Source organism: Lissotriton vulgaris, chromosome 6 (genome assembly GCF_964263255.1).
Source record: "Lissotriton vulgaris chromosome 6, aLisVul1.2, whole genome shotgun sequence".
Classification (NCBI taxonomy): Eukaryota; Metazoa; Chordata; class Amphibia; order Caudata; family Salamandridae; genus Lissotriton; species Lissotriton vulgaris.
In genome coordinates, this window is record NC_141694.1 from 1,853,170,630 (window position 1) to 1,853,193,543 (window position 22,914).

Consider the following 22,914-nt stretch of genomic DNA (forward strand, 5'->3'; position numbering starts at 1 on the left):
TCTTAGCCACAGCTTTTCCGCGCCAGAAGCGCTGAGCTGTGTTAAAAACCAACACTGGTGCCATTGAAACTAGGGCCCTGAAAGGGGATGACCTTAACCCTAGATATCGGTTCGCAGAACGGGGAGGATGGGTGGGCCGGTAAGGAATCTATCACTAACTAATGTCTCTTACAGATATATTGTTACACAAGTAGTAACTTGTGCATCTGAAAGAGACACGTTAGTGATAGATTCCTTAACTTAGAATAGATACCCCAGCAATACCAACCCCGGTGGTGGGTCTGCGAACCAATAATCACACCAGAAAGTCCTGGAGGACGGAACGGCCAAAGAAGCCATCCCTCCGGACTTGACTGTCCAGGCAATAGTGTCTTGCAAACGTGTGAAGCGAGGCCCACGTAGCTGCCTGGCAAATGTCCTGCAAGGGCACTCCCCGGCCTAGGGCAGTAGTTGTCGCCGTGGCTGGGGTGCAGTGAGCCCGCAATCCAACAGGGAGCTCTTTTCTAGCCAAGGAGTAGCATGCCTGGATACACAAGATGATCCATCGGGATATGGTCCTCTTATGTACCGCCTTCCCCTTCTTAGTGCCCACGTAGCCAACAAAGAGTTGGTCATCCACCCGGAACTGGCGTGTGCGATCCAAGTAGAATGAGAGCGCACGTTTTGGGTCCAGACGGTGGAGCGGCTCTTCCCCTTTAGAGGGGTGCGGTGGCGGAAAGAAGGTTGGCAAAGTGATGGACTGCCCGATGTGGAAGGCTGTGACAACCTTGGGCAGGAAAGATGGCTTAGTACGCAACACAACCTTGTCCGGATGGACAGAAAAGAAAGGAGGAGTACAAGAGAGGGCCTGGAGCTCACTCACTCTCCTGGCAGAGATGATGGCAACCAGGAAACCAACCAGTCTTCAGTGTAAGAAGGCGGAGAGGACAGTTGTGAAGTGGCTCAAAGGGAGCGCACATCAGAAATGTAAGTACAAGGTTCAAGTCCCACTGAGGCATCACAAACGGAACAGGTGGAAATGTGTGAGTGATGCCTTTTAGGAATCGATTTACAATAGGGGACTTGAACAAAGATGGTTGATCAGGCAGCCTTAAGAAGGCTGGAAGGGCAGAAAGATAGCCCTTGATAGTGCCCAGAGCAGAGCCCTGCTGGGCAAGAGAAAGAAGGAAGAGAAGAACCTCAGAAAGAGGGGCAGAGAGAGGATCCACAGCCTTTGCTGTGCACCATGCCACAAATCTGCTCCACCTGCAGGCGTATACCGACTTTGTGGAGGGACGTCTGGCTGCCAGAATGAGGTTACAGACTGCAGGAGGCAAGTCAAATGGCCTCAACTGTCGCCGCGCAATCTCCAAGCATGGAGGTGGAGACTGGACAGGTTCGGGTGGAGGACCGTCCCCTGCTGCTGCGACAGAAGGTCCTCCTGAAGAGGCAGATGAACCGGGGGACCGACTGACATACTGAGTAGCTCTAGATACCAGTACCTTTGTGCCCAGTCCGGAGCCACAAGGATGACTTGGGCCCGGTCGCGCTTGATCTTCATCAGCACTCTGGGCAGAAGTGGTATAGGCGGAAAGGCGTACAACAGACCGCAACTCCATTCGCGACGAAAAGCGCCTCCGAGCGAGTGCCGCCTTGGAAATTCCAACGCGCAGAACTGATGACAGTGCGCGTTCTGTTCGGTGGCGAATAGATCTAACCAAGGCTCTCCTCACTGCAGAAAGAGACCTTGCGCCACGTCCGAGTTCAGACGCCATTCGTGATCCATCATGCACCGGCGGCTGAGTTCGTCCGCCCTGGTGTTCAGAGAACCTGCCAGGTGTTGAACCACCAGGGTCACGCCCTGATGTTCCAGCCATTGTCAGAGCCGCAGAGCCTCCTGGCAGAGGGTCCACAACCCCACCCCGCCCTGTGTGTTGCAGTACCACATGGCGGTGGTGTTGTCCGTGAACACCTGCACTACACTCCCTCGGACAGAGGGGAGGAATGCTTTCAGTGCTAGACGAATCGCCCGCAGCTCCAAAAGGTTTATATGGAGCCGGGACTCCGCCGGAGACCAGAGGCCTCTTATCTCCACCTCTCCCATGTGGCCTCCCCAGCCCTGGAGGGAGGCATCCGTCACAATTACGTGCTCTAGTTGGGGAAGATAGAGGGATCTGCGGCTGACCCAATCGCGGTCCGTGAGCCACCACTGCAGCTGTCCCGCAGTGCCCTCCGAGATCAGGACGTGGTCGGACAGGTTGCCTTGATGCTGGGCCCACTGAAACTTCAGGTCCCACTGCAGAGCCCGCATCCGCCACCTGGCGCGATGCACCAGTAGGATGCAGGAAGCCATCAGCCCCAGAAGCCGCAGCATCAACCTGACCGAGATCCAGGATAAAGGCTGAAAGAGTGGGATGAGAGCCTGAATATCCCGGACCCGCTGTTCGGGCGGATAAACCCGAAACCGCGCCGAGTCTAGAACCGCTCCGATGAAGAGGAGCTTCTGAGAGGGGCACAGGTGTGACTTCGGCACATTGATGGAGAACCCCAGCAGGTGCAGGAGATCCGCCGTAGTCTGGAGGTGGCTGACGACTGTGTGGGGCGAGCCCGCCTTCAGCAACCAGTCGTCGAAGTAGGGGAAGACTGAAACCCCTAACCTGCGCAGATGAGCTGCGACCTCCGCCATCACCTTTGTGAACACCCGTGGGGTGCTGGTAAGGCCGAAGGGGAGCACGGTGTACTGAAAGTGCTCGTGGCCAACCGTGAACCGCAGGTAGCGCGGTGGGCCGGCAGGACGGGAATGTGGAAGTAAGCGTCCTGCAAGTCCAACGCTACCATCCAGTCTCCTGGGTCCAGGGCAGCTAAAACCTGAGCCAGTGTCAGCATCTTGAACTTCTCCTTCCGGAGGAAGCCGTTGATGTTCCGTATATCCAAGATAGGGCGTAGGCTCCCTTTGGCCTTCTTGGGTACCAGAAAGTAGTGGGAGTAGCAACCACACCCTACTTCTGGCCCAGGAACGCGCTCGATGGCCCCCTTGGCCAAGAGGGCCGTAACTTCCTCCTGCAGAAGTCGCAAATGATCCCCCGATACACGGTGGTTCTGCGGTGGCATGGCTGGAGGAGTCGCCTCGAAGGGGAGGGAGTAGCCCCTTCGGACGATCTGCAGCACCCACCTGTCCGATGTGACAGTGCGCCAGTGGAGGAGGTGATGGCGAACCCTGCCACCCACTGGCGTCACATGGGCCTGAAAGCACGGACTAGGAGGGTTTTGAGGCGGATGCTGCGGGGGAAGGTGTGGACTGACCTCGCCGTTGTCCCCTACCGCCGCCACGGCGGTTTCCACGGCTGCCACCGCGTTGGGTATTACCCTGCGGAGCGTGGCTGGCAGCACATGTGGGTACACCCCTTCCGTGGCCACGAAAGGAGTGAAAGGCAGCCGATTGCTGGTGTGGGCCGAGAGGCCCAAGGACTTGGCCGTAGCCCTGGAGTCTTAAAACGCTCAAGCGCATGGTCTGCCTTGTCGCCAAAAAGGCGACGGCCATCGAACGGCATGTCCATCAGTGTGTTCTGGACATCGGCCGAGAAATTGGCTGACCTCAACCAGGCGTGGCGTCTGACCGCCACTGTCGTTGCCATCGCTCTGCCCAGTGAGTCGGTGGTATCCAGTCCACACCGGATAGAATATCTGGCTGCATCCCGACCTTCCACAAGGGCTTGGCTGAGTTTGGCCCGTACCTCCAACGGACACTCTGGCAGCACTTCCGCGACCGTATCCCACAGAGAGTAGGTGTAGCGGCCCAAGAGGCATGCGGTGTTGGAAGACCGCAGTTCCAGACTAAGGGAGGAGAAGATCTTTTTGCCATACTGCTCATACCTCTTGGATTCCCTGTCCGGCGGAGCCGACGGGAATGCGGTCTGGGAATTGGAGGCCTGGATGACCAGGCTCTCAGGGGTGGGGTGGGTGGACAGGAAACATGGGTCACCCGGGGCGGGCGGTGGCGTCTGGCCACGTTCCTATCTACGGGCGAACCCGTAGCGGGCTTGGACCAAGTGCCCAAAAGAACGTCAGTTAAGGCGTCGTTAAACGGCAGCAGAGGCTCGGCTGAGCATGACTGCAGCTTAAGGACCTCGGTGAGGAGGTTAGTCCTCACGGCCGCGACGGGGAGCTCAAGGCCCAAGGCCTTGGCTGCCCTCATCAACACCACACTATAGGTTGCCCCCTCCTCCGCAGCCACGCTAGGAGGGGAGACAAAGCCAGTATCAGGCGAAGTGTCTAAACCACTGGCTTCCCCAAGTTCACCTGCCCAGTCCTCATAAGACTGGCACTCATGTGTCAGAGGGTCCTCAGACCCCTCCCAATCCTCCTCACCTGGTACTCAGGGTCAGTAAAGGATGGGGCCGGTTCATGGAAAGTGACCTTACCAAACGGCGTCTGAATCGGCGCCGTTCCGGCGCCGGAACCGGGTTGAGGGAGGCATCGAGGAAGGCGCCGCCCGAGGACGGCGCCGGGGGTGACACCTGTGGGGAGGTCGTTAAGTCTACCGGCGAAGAACCGGATCCGGAACCGGATCCAGCGGGGCCCTGCGGCGCCGGGGCCAAAGGCACCGGCAGCGTCAGAGCCGAAGCACCCGACGGCGTCGGGGCCGAAGCCCCCGACCCGCTAGGATCCCCAGACGGGGCCGCTGGGCCCGAAGGCCCCGCGGAACCCGTCGCGGGAGAGAGGGACCTCATGGCCATGAGGAACCGCTCGATCTCCCCCAGCGTCGCGTTAGGCGCAGCGACCGTAGGGTATGAAGCCGGACGCGACGCCTGTGACTCCGACGGAGCCGCGTGGGCGGTGCCACCTGAATCCCCGGCCGCGTCGCGCGAGTGTCGGGGGGGAGTCGGAAGAGCGATGACGTCTTCGACCCAGAGGAGTGATGTGGACTCCCGGAGCTATGACGGCTCCGCTCCCGCGGCCGGTCCCTCGACCTCCGTCCGGACCGGGACCTCTCTCGGTGCGGGGCCGACTGCTGGAGTTCGAGTCGCTTACGGGGCCGCTCCCGTCTAGCTTTCGAAGTGTGGGCCCGGCAGTCGAGGCAGGTCTTGTCGTCGTGGTCGATGCCGAGACAGTGGAGACACCGACGGTGAGGATCCGTGACCGACATCAGTCGGTCGCAATCTTCACAGGGCTTGAAACCAGGCATCCCTATCGGCACCGATCGGAGTCTAAGACTCGAAAAAGGATGATCAAAAGATCGAAAAAGAGTTAGTCAAAAAGTGACTAAGGTACCACTTTTTCCCGGTCTGCGCTGCTGGCGCGGAAAAAAGAAGAACTGACGTCAGCACGCGGAGGCGGCGTCTAAGTACTCCGACGACGTCATCACGGCGCAGAGGACGGACGCGGAGCCGCAGACGACGCCTACCGACGCGCAAGAGTACTGCTACGCAAAAATTTCCGGATCCAGTCTGACGCCTGGGGATATTCTAAGGTAAGGAATCTATCACTAACGTGTCTCTTTCAGATATAAACAGTATACGCAGTCCTTATGCTTATCATCAATATGCAGCCTTTTCTTACTGCAGGTTCCTCAGGCTCTGAATAAAACTTTTGTAGGTGTCTCTGACATGGTGGACGTCAGTTTGAATCACCTACAAATACCTCCAATGACTTGATAGAAAGCTAAAATGGTGAAAAACCACTCCAATCCAGAAGAGAGAAGAAAACTGAGCAGCACTCATGGGAAGACTCCCTTAGCAGGATGTGAGGTAGAAAATCTGAGGGACTGGAGCCTCTCTCAGGAAGGTTCTACAGGGTGGTCCCTACTGATTGGTTGAGTTTTGAATTTGGTCCTTTTTCTTAAAGGACATAGATATGTTATAAAAGAGTATTAGGCCTATGCCTTATGTGTTTATGTCTATGAAGCCTATTATTTTTTATAATACCGGGGACTCCAATCTCGACGACGGGGAATGATTCAAGCATGTGAATCTATGAAAGTTCCAATACTGGAGTAATTAAAGGTTACAAATGTTATTTTTAAACCCCAAATCATCCCTAAATACCTGAAAATCTTGCACTGTAAATATAGTTTAATGAATTTGGAACTTGAATATGATCCACGCATACCAAAAGTATATAAACACACAATAATATCTGTTTCAATACATATAGCGAAACTTAAAACAATTTAAAAATCCTAAAACATATAATTTTAATTTTAGGATGCATTAAAATTGATAAGCCATTGCCACATAAAAAATAACACAACTGATAAAAAGAGGATTTACAATTTGACAACACAAAGTGCAGCATTGACCAGGTAAGAAAAACTTGGTCAAAATCTTGAAGCTCATTATCACATAATCAACAAGCCTATGATTAGAATTTAGTTTCAGCCAAGCCTCTGTGACTATTCTTAATCGTAATCTATTCATTCTAATTAATAAAAATAATCGACGTGCACCATAATCTATATTCTATATCACAGAAGAAGAGACAATAACATCATAGTTGACCATTTGTATTCAAAATCGAAGTTCATACTGATCTGAAGCACAATTGATTTTACGTAGACTCTTAGTTCTGGCATTGTCATAGCCTCCAGATCTTCTTGTTGAAGATCTGAATTGGCCAGGGCAAACTAAAGATTCTTGCAGAAAGTGCTAGCTTCTCTTTTCTTAACAAAATTCTCTAAATACAGTAATCTTCATAGAATTCTTCTGGCAGTGAATTCATTTATATGCCATATGGCAATATGTCAAGGGATTGGTGGGTGCTATATAAAAAAAAATCAGCTTGTTAAAACATCTTTACATTATGGCCCTCCCAGGCTACCAAGACTCCTTCAGGTCTAACTTGTCTAGTGGAAAGTGCTAATGTGTTCGAAAAGTGGGATGCAACATTTGGGGGAGAGAGGAGCAAAAAGAGAGGGGCCTTTAAATGTGAGTGTGTGGTCCTCATACTATAACGCACTGGGTAAAGCTGAGGAGGTGATGGGTCTTGTATGGAATATTTGAAAACAAACTTCTGCTGATGTGGTATTACTGCACACAAAGTCACTGGATTCACTGCCATCTGTCCGGCTGAATGTGGAACAGAGGAATATAAAAACGTGATGAATAGAATACTTGAATTAATCTCAGCCACTGGTACTCAAGGCTGCTTCCAAGTCCATTGCTATTTTGTCCACAATGCCAGGTCAAATTGGACCCATAAATATGCGGGCAAGCCTTGATGGTGCTCCAATATAAACAATCCAGCTCAAACTACCAAGCCAGGTCCTCTTTGAACTGGAACAGACACAATCCAAGAACCGTTTCAGCCTAGTTGAACCTCTTCATTTGGGTGCTGCTTGGTTCCAGTCACACAACGAGCACAGGATCCACGCCTGGGCATACATACCCTTGGCACTTATGGAATTGCACTGCGGAATATAAAAGAATGGTGAATTGGTAATTCACCAATGGTAATTACTCAGGGCCACATTTCAGTCCATTGTTTTGTTGTTCATAATGCCACATGAAATTAGACCAGTCATATTGCAATCAGCGTTGACTCTGCTCCAAAAGGAACAGTTCAACCTGAACTGCCAAGCCAGCTCCTCCTTGAACCAGAACACAAGAGCGTGTTTGGCCTAGTTGGGCATCTTCAGTTTGATACAGCTTGGTTCCAGTGGCACATTTGACCAAATCCAGTAGGTCAAAAACAGACTGGATGGCTTATGCGCCGATGGCTGAGATTATTTCACACATTCCTTCCATCATCTTGTGAGTTTGCTATTTTGTGATTAGTTTCAGTTAAAATAGTAAATCTGATATAGTATTAAGAGCAGCATTTTTACTGACAAGAGCACGGGCACATCATTGTGTAGAATAGCTTTGCAGAGATCAGCAAAGTACCAAGGCACTAAAAAATTAAGTCATTAGACAACTTGTGTTTTGAGGGTGACCTACCAAGACAAATTCTATTCCATCAGCCAGCCTAAAGCTACTGACGAATTCCTCCAGTACTCAAATAAAGAATTTAGACTTTGTTCTCTAGGTGGCAGATTAGAATGTCAAGGAGAGCAAACTTCATAAAACTTTGTACTTACCTGAAGCAGGGATCAAGTAGGTATTTGGAGGTGTAGGAGAATTCTGACATGAGTGGTTCAGTGTTATCTTTGATATGTTAGATTAAACGTTTCATTCTCTGGGACTTCTACTACTTTCATCAAAATTTCCAAGTGAGCATAACCACATGTGCTGGTTCAAGGGGTATACATTCTTGGAGAAATAAATAAATAAATTGATGACATACTAACTAAATACTCTGTTCAGCAGTGATAGTGTTAGTAGCTGAAGTGAAATAGTAACTTGTAGAGTAGTATAAACTTTGTCATCAACATCAGCCCACACAAATTACCGGAGCCACATAACTATAGATGGGCAAACAACATACCACAAGGTAATTTACCACGAGGTAGCCTATGAGAAATCTGCGGGAAGATTCTCTCTGTTTCCTTATCTTTTGTAAGACTCCCATAGCAGTCAGAAACTATTAATTGATGGCCCACGACAAGGAGCTTAACTGCCTCAAAAGGTGAAAGCATACACCAGTCCTATGAGATAAAAGAGTGCACCAGTCCTAGGAGATGCCACCTCCTGAGGAACATTCATTCTAAGAAATGGTTTGTTAACTGTGCTTGACTCTATCCTCTGGTGGGAAAGCCACCGAATGCGTTTCCAAAAGTGCATTCCAGAACTACTGAGCACAAAACACAACACACATTTGTGGGAAAAGACTAGAAATCCTGAGACAAGTAACAAGTGGGGTAGGAACAGCTCTGTAACCAGGGTCCTCATGAGGCTCGTGTTAGAGTGGTTTGGTGACAATGTATGTTTATCTAGTTCAAGCACGGCTGGGGTACATCTATTCTGTACATATATTTTTTATGCACAGACCAATGAAGGAGTTCGGACCTTCCAAAGGTGATAACAATTCACTCTTTGCATATGGCCTAGGATAATGAGATGTTTTGTAATAATTAACATGCACCTGTAATAGTCTCCATCATCAACAGCTGTTCCAAATTCAATCAGCCCTTCATCCAACGTATAAGAAATGGTGTTCACTCCTTCAGTGACAATAACTTCGGTTTTGCCATTACTCCTCTCCAGATCTACAATATCACCCTAAAATGAAAAGCAAAACAGTCTTATATTAGCAGATTACACCACATGATCACTAAACAATACTGCTTCTTCTGTAAAGTCTCGTCTAAGGTACCATTATTGTTATAAGTACAAAGCTCTCTCCTATTCTCAAACAAAAGGTAATTATTCACTGTGCAGAGAGACGAGAAGAACAAGTGACTTACCCTCAGAAATTATATTTCTGGTGGATACTCTATCTAACGGCAGATTCCTCTCCATGTGAATAATTTCCAGTTGTCAGACTGGATCAGGCAACTTTTAGAGTAGCTTTCCTGAGCAACACTATGTGGTGCTGTGCGGCTCAGCACCCATGTTGTTCTGCTTAGAAGTCAGTGACGAGTGGAGCCACATACAAACGTCACCCGTGCGCATGGACGTTAGTTGTTTTCTAGGTTGTCTACACCCTCAGATGCATTGATCACTGGTAATTGGTAAGACCAGTGTGCAGATCTCTAGATCAGGACCTTTTAAGATGGAAAAGAGTCAAGTTCACAGAACAGGAAGCTGGCGACGGATATCAGGTAAGATAGCGTATGCACCAGAAAGATCGTTATTAAAGGTAAGTAGCTTTTTCTGCTGATCAATACTTCTAACCGCAGATTCCTTACCTATTGAATATATACCAGGGTAGTGAGTCTGTGAACTGGCTCCTACCAAAAGGTTTGGCACGACTGAGCGGGCAAAATGCACCTCTTGAAGAACCTGGCTGTTGAGGCAGTAGTTATTCGTGAAAGTGTGTACTAATAGCCATGAAGTTGCCTGACAGATGTCCAACACCAGCACCCCAAGTGCTAACTTAGTTTTAGCAGCTTTGGCCTTGGTGGAATTTTTGTACGGCTCTGCCCTTCTTTTCTCTGGTAAATATTAATTGTCCACTCGAAGTTCCGTGGTACGATCAATATAGAAATAATGGAGTCTCTTTTCCCCTCCTTAGATGAATGAAGAGGAGCAAAGAATGCCAGAAGGGTGACAGCCTGGCTGACATGAAAAGGACTAATTACTTTTGGTAGAGATGAAGCTGGGTGACCAGAACTAACTTATCAGGGAAGAAGGTGATACAAGGTGGATTGACACAGCTTGAAGTCTGCTCACATGGCTAGTAGACGGTATGGCTAGGAGTAGAACTATCATTAAGGGACAACTGCAACAGCTCAAAAGAGGTGCACATCAAGAATGAGAGACCTAAGTTCAAGCCGCATTGGGGTATTATAAATGGTTTCAGCAAGATCAAATGTTGCAAACCTTTCAAACACCTCATCACAAGGTGTGATGTAAACAACACAGGCTGATCCAGCAACCGTAAGAAGTCCAAAACACCCGGCAAGCAACCCTAACAGTATCCAAGTTAAGTGCTAGCTGGGCTAGGGACAGAACAAACAAAGCTTCGCTTGTAAAATGTAAATTTGTTGAGTTCTGCATCAATCCACAAATTTGTCCCGCTGTCGTCAACTGATTTTGTGGAGGGTCGCCTTGCTGCCAACAAGTTTGGGAGGCTGGTCGAATGAGGTCAACTGTCCGTGTTCAATCTTCAAGCATGGAGATGCAAAGTGTCTAGGCACACGTGCAACACTCAGCCCTTCAGCTGCAACAGAAGATCCTCCTGAAACCGCAGATTGATCAGAGGAGCTGCTCATGCTCAGGAGTTCTGGGCACCACACTCTACTGGACCGATCCGGTGACGCTAGGATGACTTGGGCCCCGTTATTTCTGATCGATATCAGAACATGGGACAGGAAGGCAATAGAGGGAAGGCATACGGGAGTCCTGAGCGCCACTCTAGATGGCAGACGTCTTGAAGCGATAGCTGCTTTGGAAACTCGACTGCATAAGTGCAGACATTGCACATTCTCCACAATGGCGAAAATATAGAGCCAATTTACCCCCCATTGCTGGAAGACAGCCTGTGCCACCTACAGATGTAACTGCCTTTCATGATCCGCTAGGCACCAGAGGCTGAGCTCATCCACCTTGGCATTTAAAGATCTCACCAAGTGGATTGCCACCGGAGAAATCTGTTGGTGGCCCAGCCACTTCGAGGTGCAAGGCCTCCTAGCACAGGGCCCAAGACCCAACCCAGCCCTCTTTGTTCCATACCACATGGTGGTAGTATTGTCAGTGAACAACAACACTAGCCTTTCTTTGATGATGGGCAGGAAGGCCTTCAATGCCAAAGGAGTTCGCTCTCAACTCTAACAAACTGATGTAGAGTGAAGCCTTCACCAGGTACCAGAGGCCTCTGACCTCCACCTTTCCTTGAAGACCTCCCCAACCCAGCACTGATGCATCGGTGAACAGTGTCAGCTCTGGATGGGGTAAGGAAAGGGAACTTCCATTGACCCAATTGCGATTCAGCAGTCAACACTACAGATCTTTCACGGTTTCCTCTGAAATTTGGATACAATCTTACAGATGTCACTGACGTTGTGCCCACTGGGATTTATAAGTCTCAGTGCCATCTGGCATTTGTCACAAGCAGGATACAGGAGGCCAGCAATCTCAGCTTCCTCAGCGTCATCTGCATTAAGATACAGTAGATTGGCTGAAACATCGGAATCTAACCCCAAATGTCCTGGACTCTCCATTCCAGAAGAAAGGCACAAAACCATACAGTATCAAGAATAGCCCTGATGACCAGGACTGCCTGCAAAGGATTAAGATGTGACTCTGGCACTTAAATAGTGAACCCCAATGAATTTAGGAGGTTCGCTGTCACCTGGAGGGGGTTGATGACTGTCTGGGACGAGCCTGCCTTCAGCAGCCTGTCATCGGGGTAGGGGGAGACTGGTATACCTGACCTGCACCATCACTTTTGTTAACTCCAGAGGAACACTGGCAAGGCCAAAAGGGAGCACCATAAACTATAAATCCGCCTGTCTCACCATGTGGGCCTGCAGGACACGGATGCGAAAATAAGCATTTTGCAGGTCAATTGTCACCGTCCAGTCTTGAGGGGCTAAAGAAGACAGGACCTGGGCTAGAATTGCCATATTGAATTTGTACATCGGTAGAAAGGTGTGGAAAGGGCAACAATTTAAGAATGAACAAAGGCCTCCGTCTATTTTTTGCACAAGATATAAGCCGGATTAACACCTAGTTCCTACCTCAGAGGTCAGAACCCTCTCTATAACCCCTTTGGCCAAAAGGGCCAGCATTTCCTGCCATAAGATGGAGAGATGATCCTTTGTCAGCCACCCTAAAGGGTAGAAAGGAATGGGATGACTCTGATGGACAGTTTGAAGGACACACTTGTCTATTGTGATGGCCTGCCACCCTTGGGAAAGATATTGGATCCTGCCTCTGACAGGGAGGCTGTGTGTCAGCAAAAATATACTAAGGTGGTTTTGTAGTTGTGGCCACTGAGGGGGCAGAGGATGAGCTGCATGTTGCCTCTGCTGTCCTCTGTGTTGTTGTGAACCACAGCTTTCACCACAAAATTGCTGAAAAGGCTGTTGAATTGGGGAGGAGTCTGGCATTGATAAATTGGGAAACTTCTGCCGTAGCCACAGAGAGGGCAAAATTGCTGATATAATTGTCTTGTGAGAGAAGAAAGAACTAAAGAACATTTTGTGGCTCTGGTCTCCTTAAAACATTCCTAGGCAAAGATAGCTTTGTCGCCAAAAAGGCAAAAGCGGTCAGTTGGAATATCTATTAATGATGCTTGATGTCCCCGGAGAAGCCTGTGGATCTCATCCAAGCGTGGTGCAGAAGAGCCATACTGGTACCCATGGCAGGTCCCAAGCAATTGTGTCCAGTCTTGATCTTATCTCGAATTTAGTCGTATCATGGCCATGTTGAATATGGGACACCCATAGTTTACCCAGAACAGCCGGTAAAAGTTAAGCATGTACCAAAGGGCATGGGAGTAACAGCTGAGAAGACAGCTATCCTGATCTTAGAGCAAGGCTTATGGAGTAGAAAATTCTCTTGCAAAACATCCCTATTCATTTGGACGCACAATCAGGAGGTGTGGAGGTAAAGGCATTAGGGTAAACTAGCATACTTTCCTGAGTTGGATACTGTGTTAAAAAGCAGGATCACCAGATGCAGGGGATGGCGATGGGTGAATTGGCCAGGCTCTATCACTGCAGTCGATACATTAGTCTTCCATGGTTGGAAATTGTAGGTCTAAAACCTCAGTCGCCCTTCGCATCACCACCGCGAAAGAGGCACTTTCCTCGGTTGCAGGACCCGGGTAGACACTAGGTCTGTATCAGGGGAAGTATCAGGCCCACTGGCATCCTGAAGTTCTTCATACCAGTTGTCCTCATCTTATTTGGCAACATAATTGTCCCCTTTCTCATAGAAGTCACTGCCAGAATCTGTACCAAATAGGTTATGTACAATCTAGGCCCTACCCTGTGGTAGGACTCAACTTTGGACGAGATTATAAAGCAGACCACACCGTGTACCTGATTTTTTCTAATCTTACTCATTGTCAGATAGGAGCACCTTCCCAGCTCACCTGGTCAGACCATTTTATGGTTGCTTTTTCTTTCCTGTACCAAACAGAATTGTAGCCCCGGCAGTTTATATTTAAACCCTCCTATGCATGGCACAATATTTCAAATTCTAATCTCCCAGAGACTTGGGCTTACTTTAAGCCTATATTCACTGGAGATATAACAGTTTATGTTATTGCGACCAATATATAGCTCAGCACAGCGATTACCCAGATTAAACATGTAAACAGCCATGTTTTGAGCATTTTCCTAAAGCTCAGAAGGTTATTACAGGATCGGATCTCTACCGGAAGGGGAATCCCGAGTCTGGGGGCTAAAATCGCAAACCTGCGGCCACCTTGCGGCCACCCTGACGTGTAGCTTAAAAGATGGTGATCTATCCTGCTTCTTGATGAAGTTGGATTTTTCGTTACTATGGTAGAAATGCCACTTTTAGAAAGTGGCCATTTCACTCTTGTACTTTGCAGCCTGACTCCAATCCACGTCTAGGGTAGACTGACAGCTCGGCTACGTGCATACTATCCAGACAGCCATCACATAGGAAGGGTTGTGTGTAACACGGTTGCATCTGCTTTAATCTGCGTACTGAATGGACGTGCTGGGCTGGGAGAGAGGGAGGAGGGGCGTGCTTACATTTGTATAGGTTGGGTGCCACCCTCATACTAAGGGCTCATTTACTTCCACTGATTTCTAGACCCAGAGCTGGGATTGAATGGCGGTGTTGTGCACTTCCAAGATTTATTTTGAATTTACCTCCACATCAAAGACATTTTGCATATAAGTTCAGCGGTTCGGACCCCATATTTTAAGACACTGTTTGGGACTTGTAACTAGACACTGCTGGCTCTACATACACTGCTTGCTTGGCTTCCTCCGTAAAGATGGTTTTAGCAGGACACTAGTGATTTCACTTCCTGTGCGGATGGCTGCTGGGAAAGGCGGTGATGTAACTTTCTGTTATGAGGAATGCTGAGAAATCCAGAGATGCTTTCTTTTTTAAATGAACACTGGGAAATGAAATCTGCCTGTTTGGGTTCTTCTTTTAAAGATAGCTTTGGCTGGAAACCAGTGATGTGACTTCCTGTACCGATGAATGCTAGGCAATCTGGTGACAGATACTAGGATGTTTGCTATGCAGTCAACAGTTTATTATGCTTCTAACTATGTGGGAGCTCCTGAATATGGTCAATATTGGCAAAATATATTTTGGAGTATTTATTTGTAATGCCTTGTATATGCAGCAAGAGTTTTTATAACTGCGTCGGTCCTGACTGGCAACCATTTTTAAGGAGGAGAGGACCAATACAATATGGCTATATTTGCACAAATTAAACACAAGCCTAATTGCTGAGTTAATGTTTATGTACTTTTGGAATACTGACCTACAGTGTACATATATGTTGACGATTGCCCTTTTTTCATTTAGCAGTATTTTTAGGTCTCGACCTGCCAATGCGCATGCACATTGCAGCTCGAGACATATAGGGGTGCATCAGGAAAGCTTACCAAGAGGGCTTTGGCAGGCGGATTACGCACAGTGCATGGGATCTGTGCACGCGCTTGCCATTTGCTCCCCGACGCTCGGCATCAGACTTCAAAGTAATCCATTCTGCACCCCCGCCCCCGCCACACCAGCCACGTCACAAACCACCATTGCCTCGCAACAGACTTCAAAGGCTCGCGCTTACAACCTCCTTCTCATTCCCCTCATTAACAGGCTTTTTTTTTACCAGCAGGCAGTCTCTTGCCCTCGGCTGCTTCTACAACAGTGTCCGAGCTTTAAATTATGTGTAAAAAACGCGATGTAACACTCGCGCTTACATCCTTCTCCTCTTTCCTATCCTTTTCTCGACCCAGTCTCCTTTTGCACGCTCTCCCTTCGCTCTTTCTTTTCCTGTCCACGTTTCTCAGCAGCTGGTTTCTCCCCGTCTCCCAATCAACCCCCTCCCGCTGTTAAATACTTGTTGTAGTTAGCCTGTCCTTGTCTCTATTATTGTACAATGTTTATCTTTAACTAGTGACCCTTACTATACAGTGTGCAGTCACCATTATCAGATAATAGTAGAACTGTAACAATCACTATAAAATAAATAAAACTAGGGTGCATTAAATATTCAATTGTTATTGCATGTGGTCTGCGCTTGTGTATGCGCACACTTGAGCATGTGCGAAAAAGGGTGGGGAGGTGTGACGGGGAATAATTAGGCACTTTTTTGGCTAAGTAGAAAAGCTCTAGGGCCAAAACTGATTTCAAGAATAAATTATCTTTATTTTTCATCAGCCCACAATGCCTTCTGGCTTATGTGGTCCTCAGGGCTAAGTTCTGATTCCTGGGCAAACTGGAGACTGCACAGAAATAAGCATTGCAAGCTGAGTGATCGTTAACACACCCTCACATGCATAAGTTGATGTGTAAAAAAATTCAACGGTGCTCCATTCTGCAGGAGGTATTTTCCAGATTTGGTAAATACCTCACTTTCAGTTAATGTCAGTTAGCAGGCATGGTAAATACCCCACCTTATTCCGCCCAACTTTTAATGAGGACCTCAGTGTCACATACTGTTTGCTATGCACAAACCATACCACTACTATTGCTACCGGCCCAGGGAAATCTGTCTTTATTTACACATGAAGACTTTTATACTAGCTGACAATTAAGTTGTGGTCAGATCCCTTAGTTTCAAACACTGCACATTACCCACAGCAATACCCTTCTCTGTAATGTTGCTCCACGTTTAGAGGAGCAATGGCAGCAAGTTACAGTCTTACCTTTATTGGAAACATGGTGACTCGCTCTGGGGAATCGATGTTGTACCAGACACAGAGGCTACTTCGGTTCTGAGCCACCACCACATCGCTGCCTGGCACCCACTGCACATAAGAGCAGTAGTTCAGGATGGTCGATCGAGTGTTGCTCTCAATGTCATAGAGGTGCAGCTGCAGAAGGACAGAATAAAGAACATACAATATCATTGATAAGGACTAAGGATCATTCTCACTGTGCGTAGCATACAGTTGTTGGCCTCATTCCTCAGGGTTTGATGAAAGTACATGGTGGCGATGAACAGGACTATTGATTGCAGTGATCTGAACTCCACATTTACAGTTATTTATAAAGTGCCAGCATTACACCTGACCACAACTCTGTCACCGCATGACTTGAGGTATTTAAATCGCTCTTCCTTCGATTCAGATGACTACTTAGGAATTGCTGAACCTTACCAAGATGTAGAGAGGACACCTGGTGCTACATTACACAAGCACAGCAAAGCACTCTTTTCAGGATTCATGCCAGTGGAATACAAATACTACCCAACAACTAAAGTGTTATGGTACATTGATCTCTGGAATTCACTGGCCATACCCAAGAACTAAAAGTGTTATAGTACATTGACCTCTGGAATTCACTGGCCATACCAAAGAACGATTGTGCTACCTTATATTGATCTCTGGCCTTCACTGGCCAACTCATGATGACTCAATGGACTTGGATACAGTATTAAGAATAACACAAAGCCATCTCACAAAGCTACTCATTTCTTCAACTGTGATATTATGCTTTTTTGTCTGACTTTGATTAAGTACAATGCCCTTAATCTGTCCTTACTTATTTCATATGCAGCAATCATGACCAATATGAAGTCAGCATGGAAATCTGCCTTTGATACTGGTTACACCTTTCAACACCTGTACAATCAAGCGTAATCATTATTAAAAACCTTTGGTGTCTATATCTAGAATGTATGCCACTCAATGCCCACCATCTCAAACACCACTTTCAGGACATTATTTCTCCACAGACCATGATTGATCGCTCTTTAACTTTGCATGACAATGATTATTGTTTATTGTTCAAAGTTCCCTCTAATGCCAGACAAATCTTTCTTGAAAGGTGTGTTAACACGATAATCATGCCAATTATGCCACCATTATGTATATTTGTTTTATTTTCAATTATTTCAACATCTTATTGTACACTGCTGGGGCAGCCTTTGGGCCTGATTCACACTATAAGAACTGTATCAAATCAATTAACTAAAAAACCTACTGACCCAAAGCAAAGATAATACATGCAAGAGAGAACACTTGCTGTGCTGGCATCATAAAGGGAATTCGGAAATGTTTGGCAAGTCTCACCCCCAGCTTCTTGTCCCGGAATAGAAGTTTGTGCCCAGTCTCATTCAGCTCCAGCCAGTCAATCTTGGTGTCATGACTTATGGTGCCAATGTTGAAGCCACCAACAAGATCGACTGTGAAAACAGGAAGAAGCACCAGTGAGGGAGTCAATGGATGGCAACATGTGAGGAAATAGAGATAGGAATCACATTTAGTATAGTTCATTATATTTATGTTAATGTTTTGTAAACCTTCAGGCAGAATTGGACTTGGAGCGATAAGGGGTCCTTAAAAATGTTTTAATAACAGTTCCCTTTTTCACCATGCAGGTGTAGCAAGGGAGTCTGCTCCTCTCCAGAATGTTTAACTTTGGGAGGGGGAGAATCTTACAAAAACATGTAACAAAGTGATTTATTTAAAAACATATTTTACCAAATACATTTGAACCAAAGCTATAGGTTGTACAAGCAACTGTCAAGATGAACATCACTGTAGCATTACCCCGGAGTAGCAGTATATTCTGTTGTATCTGTCTATAGGTAAAATGTGTAATGTTCCCTTAAGGGTTACAGGAGCTTACACACTGGCGCCCATCCCACAGTGGGAACTTTCTGCATCCACGTTTGCAACACAAGATGTCCATCGGTGATAGTTGGACAATATAAACTGACTGATGTGTTATCATGTACTACATACTTCTATACATTAATATAATCTATTCTGAATAACAAAGACATTTATTTTTAGAAATCAGGGCTTTATTTGTGGATCTTAAGGTCTTTTTTGTAAACAAAGTTAAAGTCCTTTATTGAGCAGATTGCATACCATAAACGGCTGAAGAAAATGCAACCCTAACAATAAATATATTGTCAGGCACTTGAATAACAATAACAAAACCACTGCAATTCTAGAAACCACAGTTTAGACAGAATGCACAACAAATTAGACACTGCTGCTAGCTATGAGCTAACAGGGCAAAACTAAATACCAGTAGAGAGACTCAGCATTATTGAACGCAAGTAAACAGTTCACCAAAGGAGAATCAACAATCAGCCACACCGGGACGAATTTTAACAGCCCACCCACGAAAGGTGCAGAGCACTAATGCACCAATTGTTAAGAACATGAAAACTAAGAGGAACTAAGGGCCAAGGCAGATTTACCCCACTATGGAGGTCCACAGAAACAGGTGTCCGTCAACAGATGTGATTTTTATTTAGGTTGATGCAATAAAGATCTTCATAATTTGCTTTGAGCAAAATAACAAATGTATTCAGATCCTGTTTAGGGTTAAGAGTATATCTACTGTACATTAATCCACTTTTAAGTATCTATAAGTCTTTACACAGTTTGAATGAGGACCTTCAAATACATCCATGGAAAGTGTGTAATCAGAACATTGCTGCAAAACAGCCTGCCCAGAACGAGTCTCAGTTGTACTAGTAGAGCAAAAGTAAAAGAGACAGCACAAAGTATTCAAAGACAACCAAGGTGCACCTTTATAAATGCTGAGAAAAGGAATACCCCGGAAAGAGCAGTTGTAGTTGCTCTGTCTTCAGTAGATGGTACAGCTCACAAATAAGGAAAATGCTACTTACCAGTATGCATCTGTTCTTGGCATGTAGAGCTGCAGAGTTACACACTGTGCATAGATGGCCCCCTAGTGTTGGGCCCGGATGTTTGCAGTTTGTTTTGTTGTAGAAAAGTCTTTGGAAGTCACGGAATAGTTGACTCCTCCTTTGGATGATACTGCGCATGGGCATCGGCTCAATCCCCAGATTGTTTTTCGCCATTAGGGAAGTGATGGAGCTGTACAAGAGGTAGTCATGTCCATGTGATTTGTATCTAATTAAGATAATACTGGAACAGATGAAGGTAGCCGGGGAGGCTGGTGGGCGTGTGTAACTCTGCGCTCTACATGCCAAGAACAGATGCATATTGGTAAGTAACATTTTCCGTTCGAGGAATGTGAGATGCAGATTACACACTATGCATGGATTGTATAGCAGTACACACAGCTAGCGGCGACCACCCGTACCTGTTGCAGTTGTTTGAAACAGTGTTTTTAGTAGAGCCTGGCCCACAGTAGCTTGTTTTTTAGTTTGCACATCTACACAGTAATGCGTTGTGAATGTAAGCAGTGAAAGCCATGTAGCTGCTCTGCATATGTCATCTAAGGGAATGTTCCCTAAGAATGCCATTGAAGCCCCTATCTTTCTTGTTGAGTGGGCTTTTGGAGGAATTGTTCATGTACGTTTTGCTTTTTGGTAACATATTTGTATGCATTTAACAATCCATCTGGCGATCCATGATTTTGATATGGGGTTGCCTATATGTGGCGGTGAAAAAGACACAAAAAGTTGTTTCGTTTTACGAAAAGTTTGTGTCCTTTCGATATAGTACAGTAGTGCTCTTTTGACATCTAAGGTGTGTAGAGCTCTTTCTGCGACTGTTTGAGGCTGCGAGAAAAATACAGGCAGCTCAACCGATTGATTTAGATGGAATGGTGAAATTACTTTAGGAAGGAATTTAGGATTAGTACGAAGAACTACTTTGTTATGATGCATTTGCAAAAAAGGTTCTTGAATGGTAAATGCTTGTAGTTCACTAACCCTTCTGAGAGAAGTAATTGCTACTAGGAAAGCTACTTTCCAGGTTAGGAATTGCAATTCACATTTATGTAATGGTTCGAAGGGAGGACCCGTTAGCCTTGTAAGAACAATGTTCAAGTTCCACACAGGTGCCCGTCGCGTTCTCGCAGAAATTATACTTTTGAGTCCTTCCATGAAAGCTTTTATAGCTGGTACACTAAAAAGAGACAGATGTTGTCTATTTTGTAAGTATGCTGCAATGGCAGCAAGGTGTAGTCTGATAGACGTAAAGGCTAAATTACACTTTTGAAGGTGTAATAGATATCCTATGATGTGTTGAATAGACACGTCTAAGGGATTGATTTGGTTGTTTTGGCAGTATATGACAAAGCGTTTCCACTTAGCAGCATAACATGCTCTAGTAGTGGGACGTCTAGCTTCTTTAAAGATGTTCATGCATTCTGGAGGAAGGTTGAGGTAACCAAACTCTAAGACCTCAGGAGCCAGATCGCTAGGTTGAGCTGAGCTAGGTCCAGGTGTCTAATCTCTCCATGGTTCTGTGTTAGTAGGTGTGGAGATAGGTTTAGTTTTCGGTGTGGTATTACAGACATCTGCAACAGTGTGGTGTAACACGGATGTCTAGCCTAAGTTGGAGCGACCAGAATGAGCGTCAGGGAATGTTGTTGTAGTTTGCGTACCACTAACGGAAGTAGTGGGAGAGGAGGAAAAGCGTACGCAAATAGTTTTGACCAGTTCATCCATATCGCATTGCCTTAGGACAATGGGTGTGAGTATCTGGCGGCAAAGCTTGGGCCTTTTGCATTTTCGTGGGTGGCAAAGAGGTCTATTTGAGGTTGTCCCCACATTTGAAAGAATGGATGAAGAACTTGCGGATGAAGTTCCCACTCGTGGATCTGCTGTGTTTGTCTACTTAGCAGATCTGCAATAGTGTTTTGTACTCCTGGGACGTGTTGGGCTAAGAGGAAGATCTTTAGCGGTATAGCCCATCTCCATATCTGCTGTGCTAACTAAAAGAGCTGCAGAGAGTGTGTCCCTCCTTGTTTGTTTATGTAGTACATAGTTGTCATATAGTCCGTGCGGACTAAGACTGCTTTGCCTGACACGCGAGTTTGAAATGCTTTTAGGGCTAGAAACACAGCTAGCACCTCTAAGTGGTTGATGTGGAGTAGCTATTGTTGCGGTGTCCACCTGCCTTGCATGGTGTGATGCATTAGATGAGCTCCCCAGCCGGAGAGCGATGCGTCCGCTGTCATTGACTATTTGAGAAACTGGCTCTAGAAACGGTCGCCCTTTGGAAAGGTTTTTGGTGTTCCACCATTGCAACGAATGAGGAGTCCAACCGTCTACCAACACTAGGTCTGTTAATTGACCTTGAGCCTGGTTCCATTGGCGTGCTAGGCACTCTTGAAGGGGACGCATTTGCAGTCTTGCGTGAGGTACTACAAATATGCAAGATGCCATCATCCCTATCAATCAATCAATCAATCAATCAAGGAATATGTAAAGTGTGCTACTTACCCGCTAGGTTCTCAAGGCACTGGGTAGGGATCGGGGGGAGCTGTAGCTAGTGGTCGAAGAGCCAGGTCTTGAGCAGTCTTCCGAATGCCGGGAGGTCTGTGGTGTGTCGTAGGAGGAGGGGGAGGGCGTTCCAGGTCTTGGCGGCGCGGTGGGAGAAGGATCTGCCCCCGGAGTTGGTTTTGTGGATGCGTGGGACGGTGGCCAGGGAAAGGTCTGCGGTGCGGAGTATCCTGTTGGGTACATAGAAGGAGAGTCTGCTGTTGAGATAGGCTGGGCCGGTCTTGTGGAGTGCTTTGTGTGCGTGGATCATGAGTTTGAAAGTGATTCTTTTGTTGACGGGGAGCCAGTGTAGGTCTCTCAGGTGAGGGGTGATGTGGTCTCTGCATGGGACGTTAGGACCAGGCGTGCGGAGGCGTTCTGGATTCTTTGGAATCTGCTGGTAAGTTTGGCAGGGCTCCGGCGTCGAGGGCGTTTCCGTAGTCGAGTCGGCTGCTGATGAGGGCATGGGTGACTGTTTTCCGTGTGTTTGTCGGGATCCATCTGTAGATCTTGCGGACCATGCGGAGGGTGTGGAAGCAGGAGGAGGAGACTGCGTTGACTCGGTTAGTCATGCTGAGCGGGGAGTCGAGGATGACCCCTAGGTTGCGTGCATGGTTGGTCGGTGCTGGGGGGTTCCTAGGGATGGAGGCCACCAGGAGTCGTCCCACGCCGAGGGGTTGGGCCCGAGGATGAGGATCTCCGACTTGTCCGTGTTCAGCTTGAGCCTGCTTGCCTCCATCCAGTCGGCGACGGCCTTCATACCCTGGTGCAGGTTGGATTTGGCGATGAGGGAGTCCTTGGTGAGGGAGAGGATCAGCTGGGTGTCGTCCGCGTAGGAGATTATGTTGAGGTCGTGTAGTCTGGCGATGCGAGCGAGGGGAGCCATGTAGACGTTGAACAGCGTCGGGCTGAGGGAGGATCCCTGTGGGACGCCGCAGATGGTTTTGGTGGTACCCGATTGGAACGGGGGGGAGGACTCTCTGGGTTCTGTCGGTGAGGAAGGAGGTGGTCCAA

At 47.3% G+C, this 22,914-nt stretch overlaps 1 protein-coding gene across 1 annotated transcript in view; it reads right to left on the bottom strand.

The window, feature by feature from the left end:
• The window catches only part of IFT172 (intraflagellar transport 172), a 1,181,874-nt gene that overhangs the window by 798,494 nt on the left and 360,466 nt on the right, over window positions 1-22,914 (bottom strand). The window contains exons 15-17 of the mRNA XM_086928171.1: window positions 17,753-17,865; window positions 16,385-16,552; window positions 8,998-9,134 (exon numbers count right to left, since the gene is read on the bottom strand). Coding sequence (XP_086784297.1) covers window positions 8,998-9,134; window positions 16,385-16,552; window positions 17,753-17,865 — 418 coding nt within the window. The remainder of the gene's footprint in view (window positions 1-8,997; window positions 9,135-16,384; window positions 16,553-17,752; window positions 17,866-22,914) is intronic.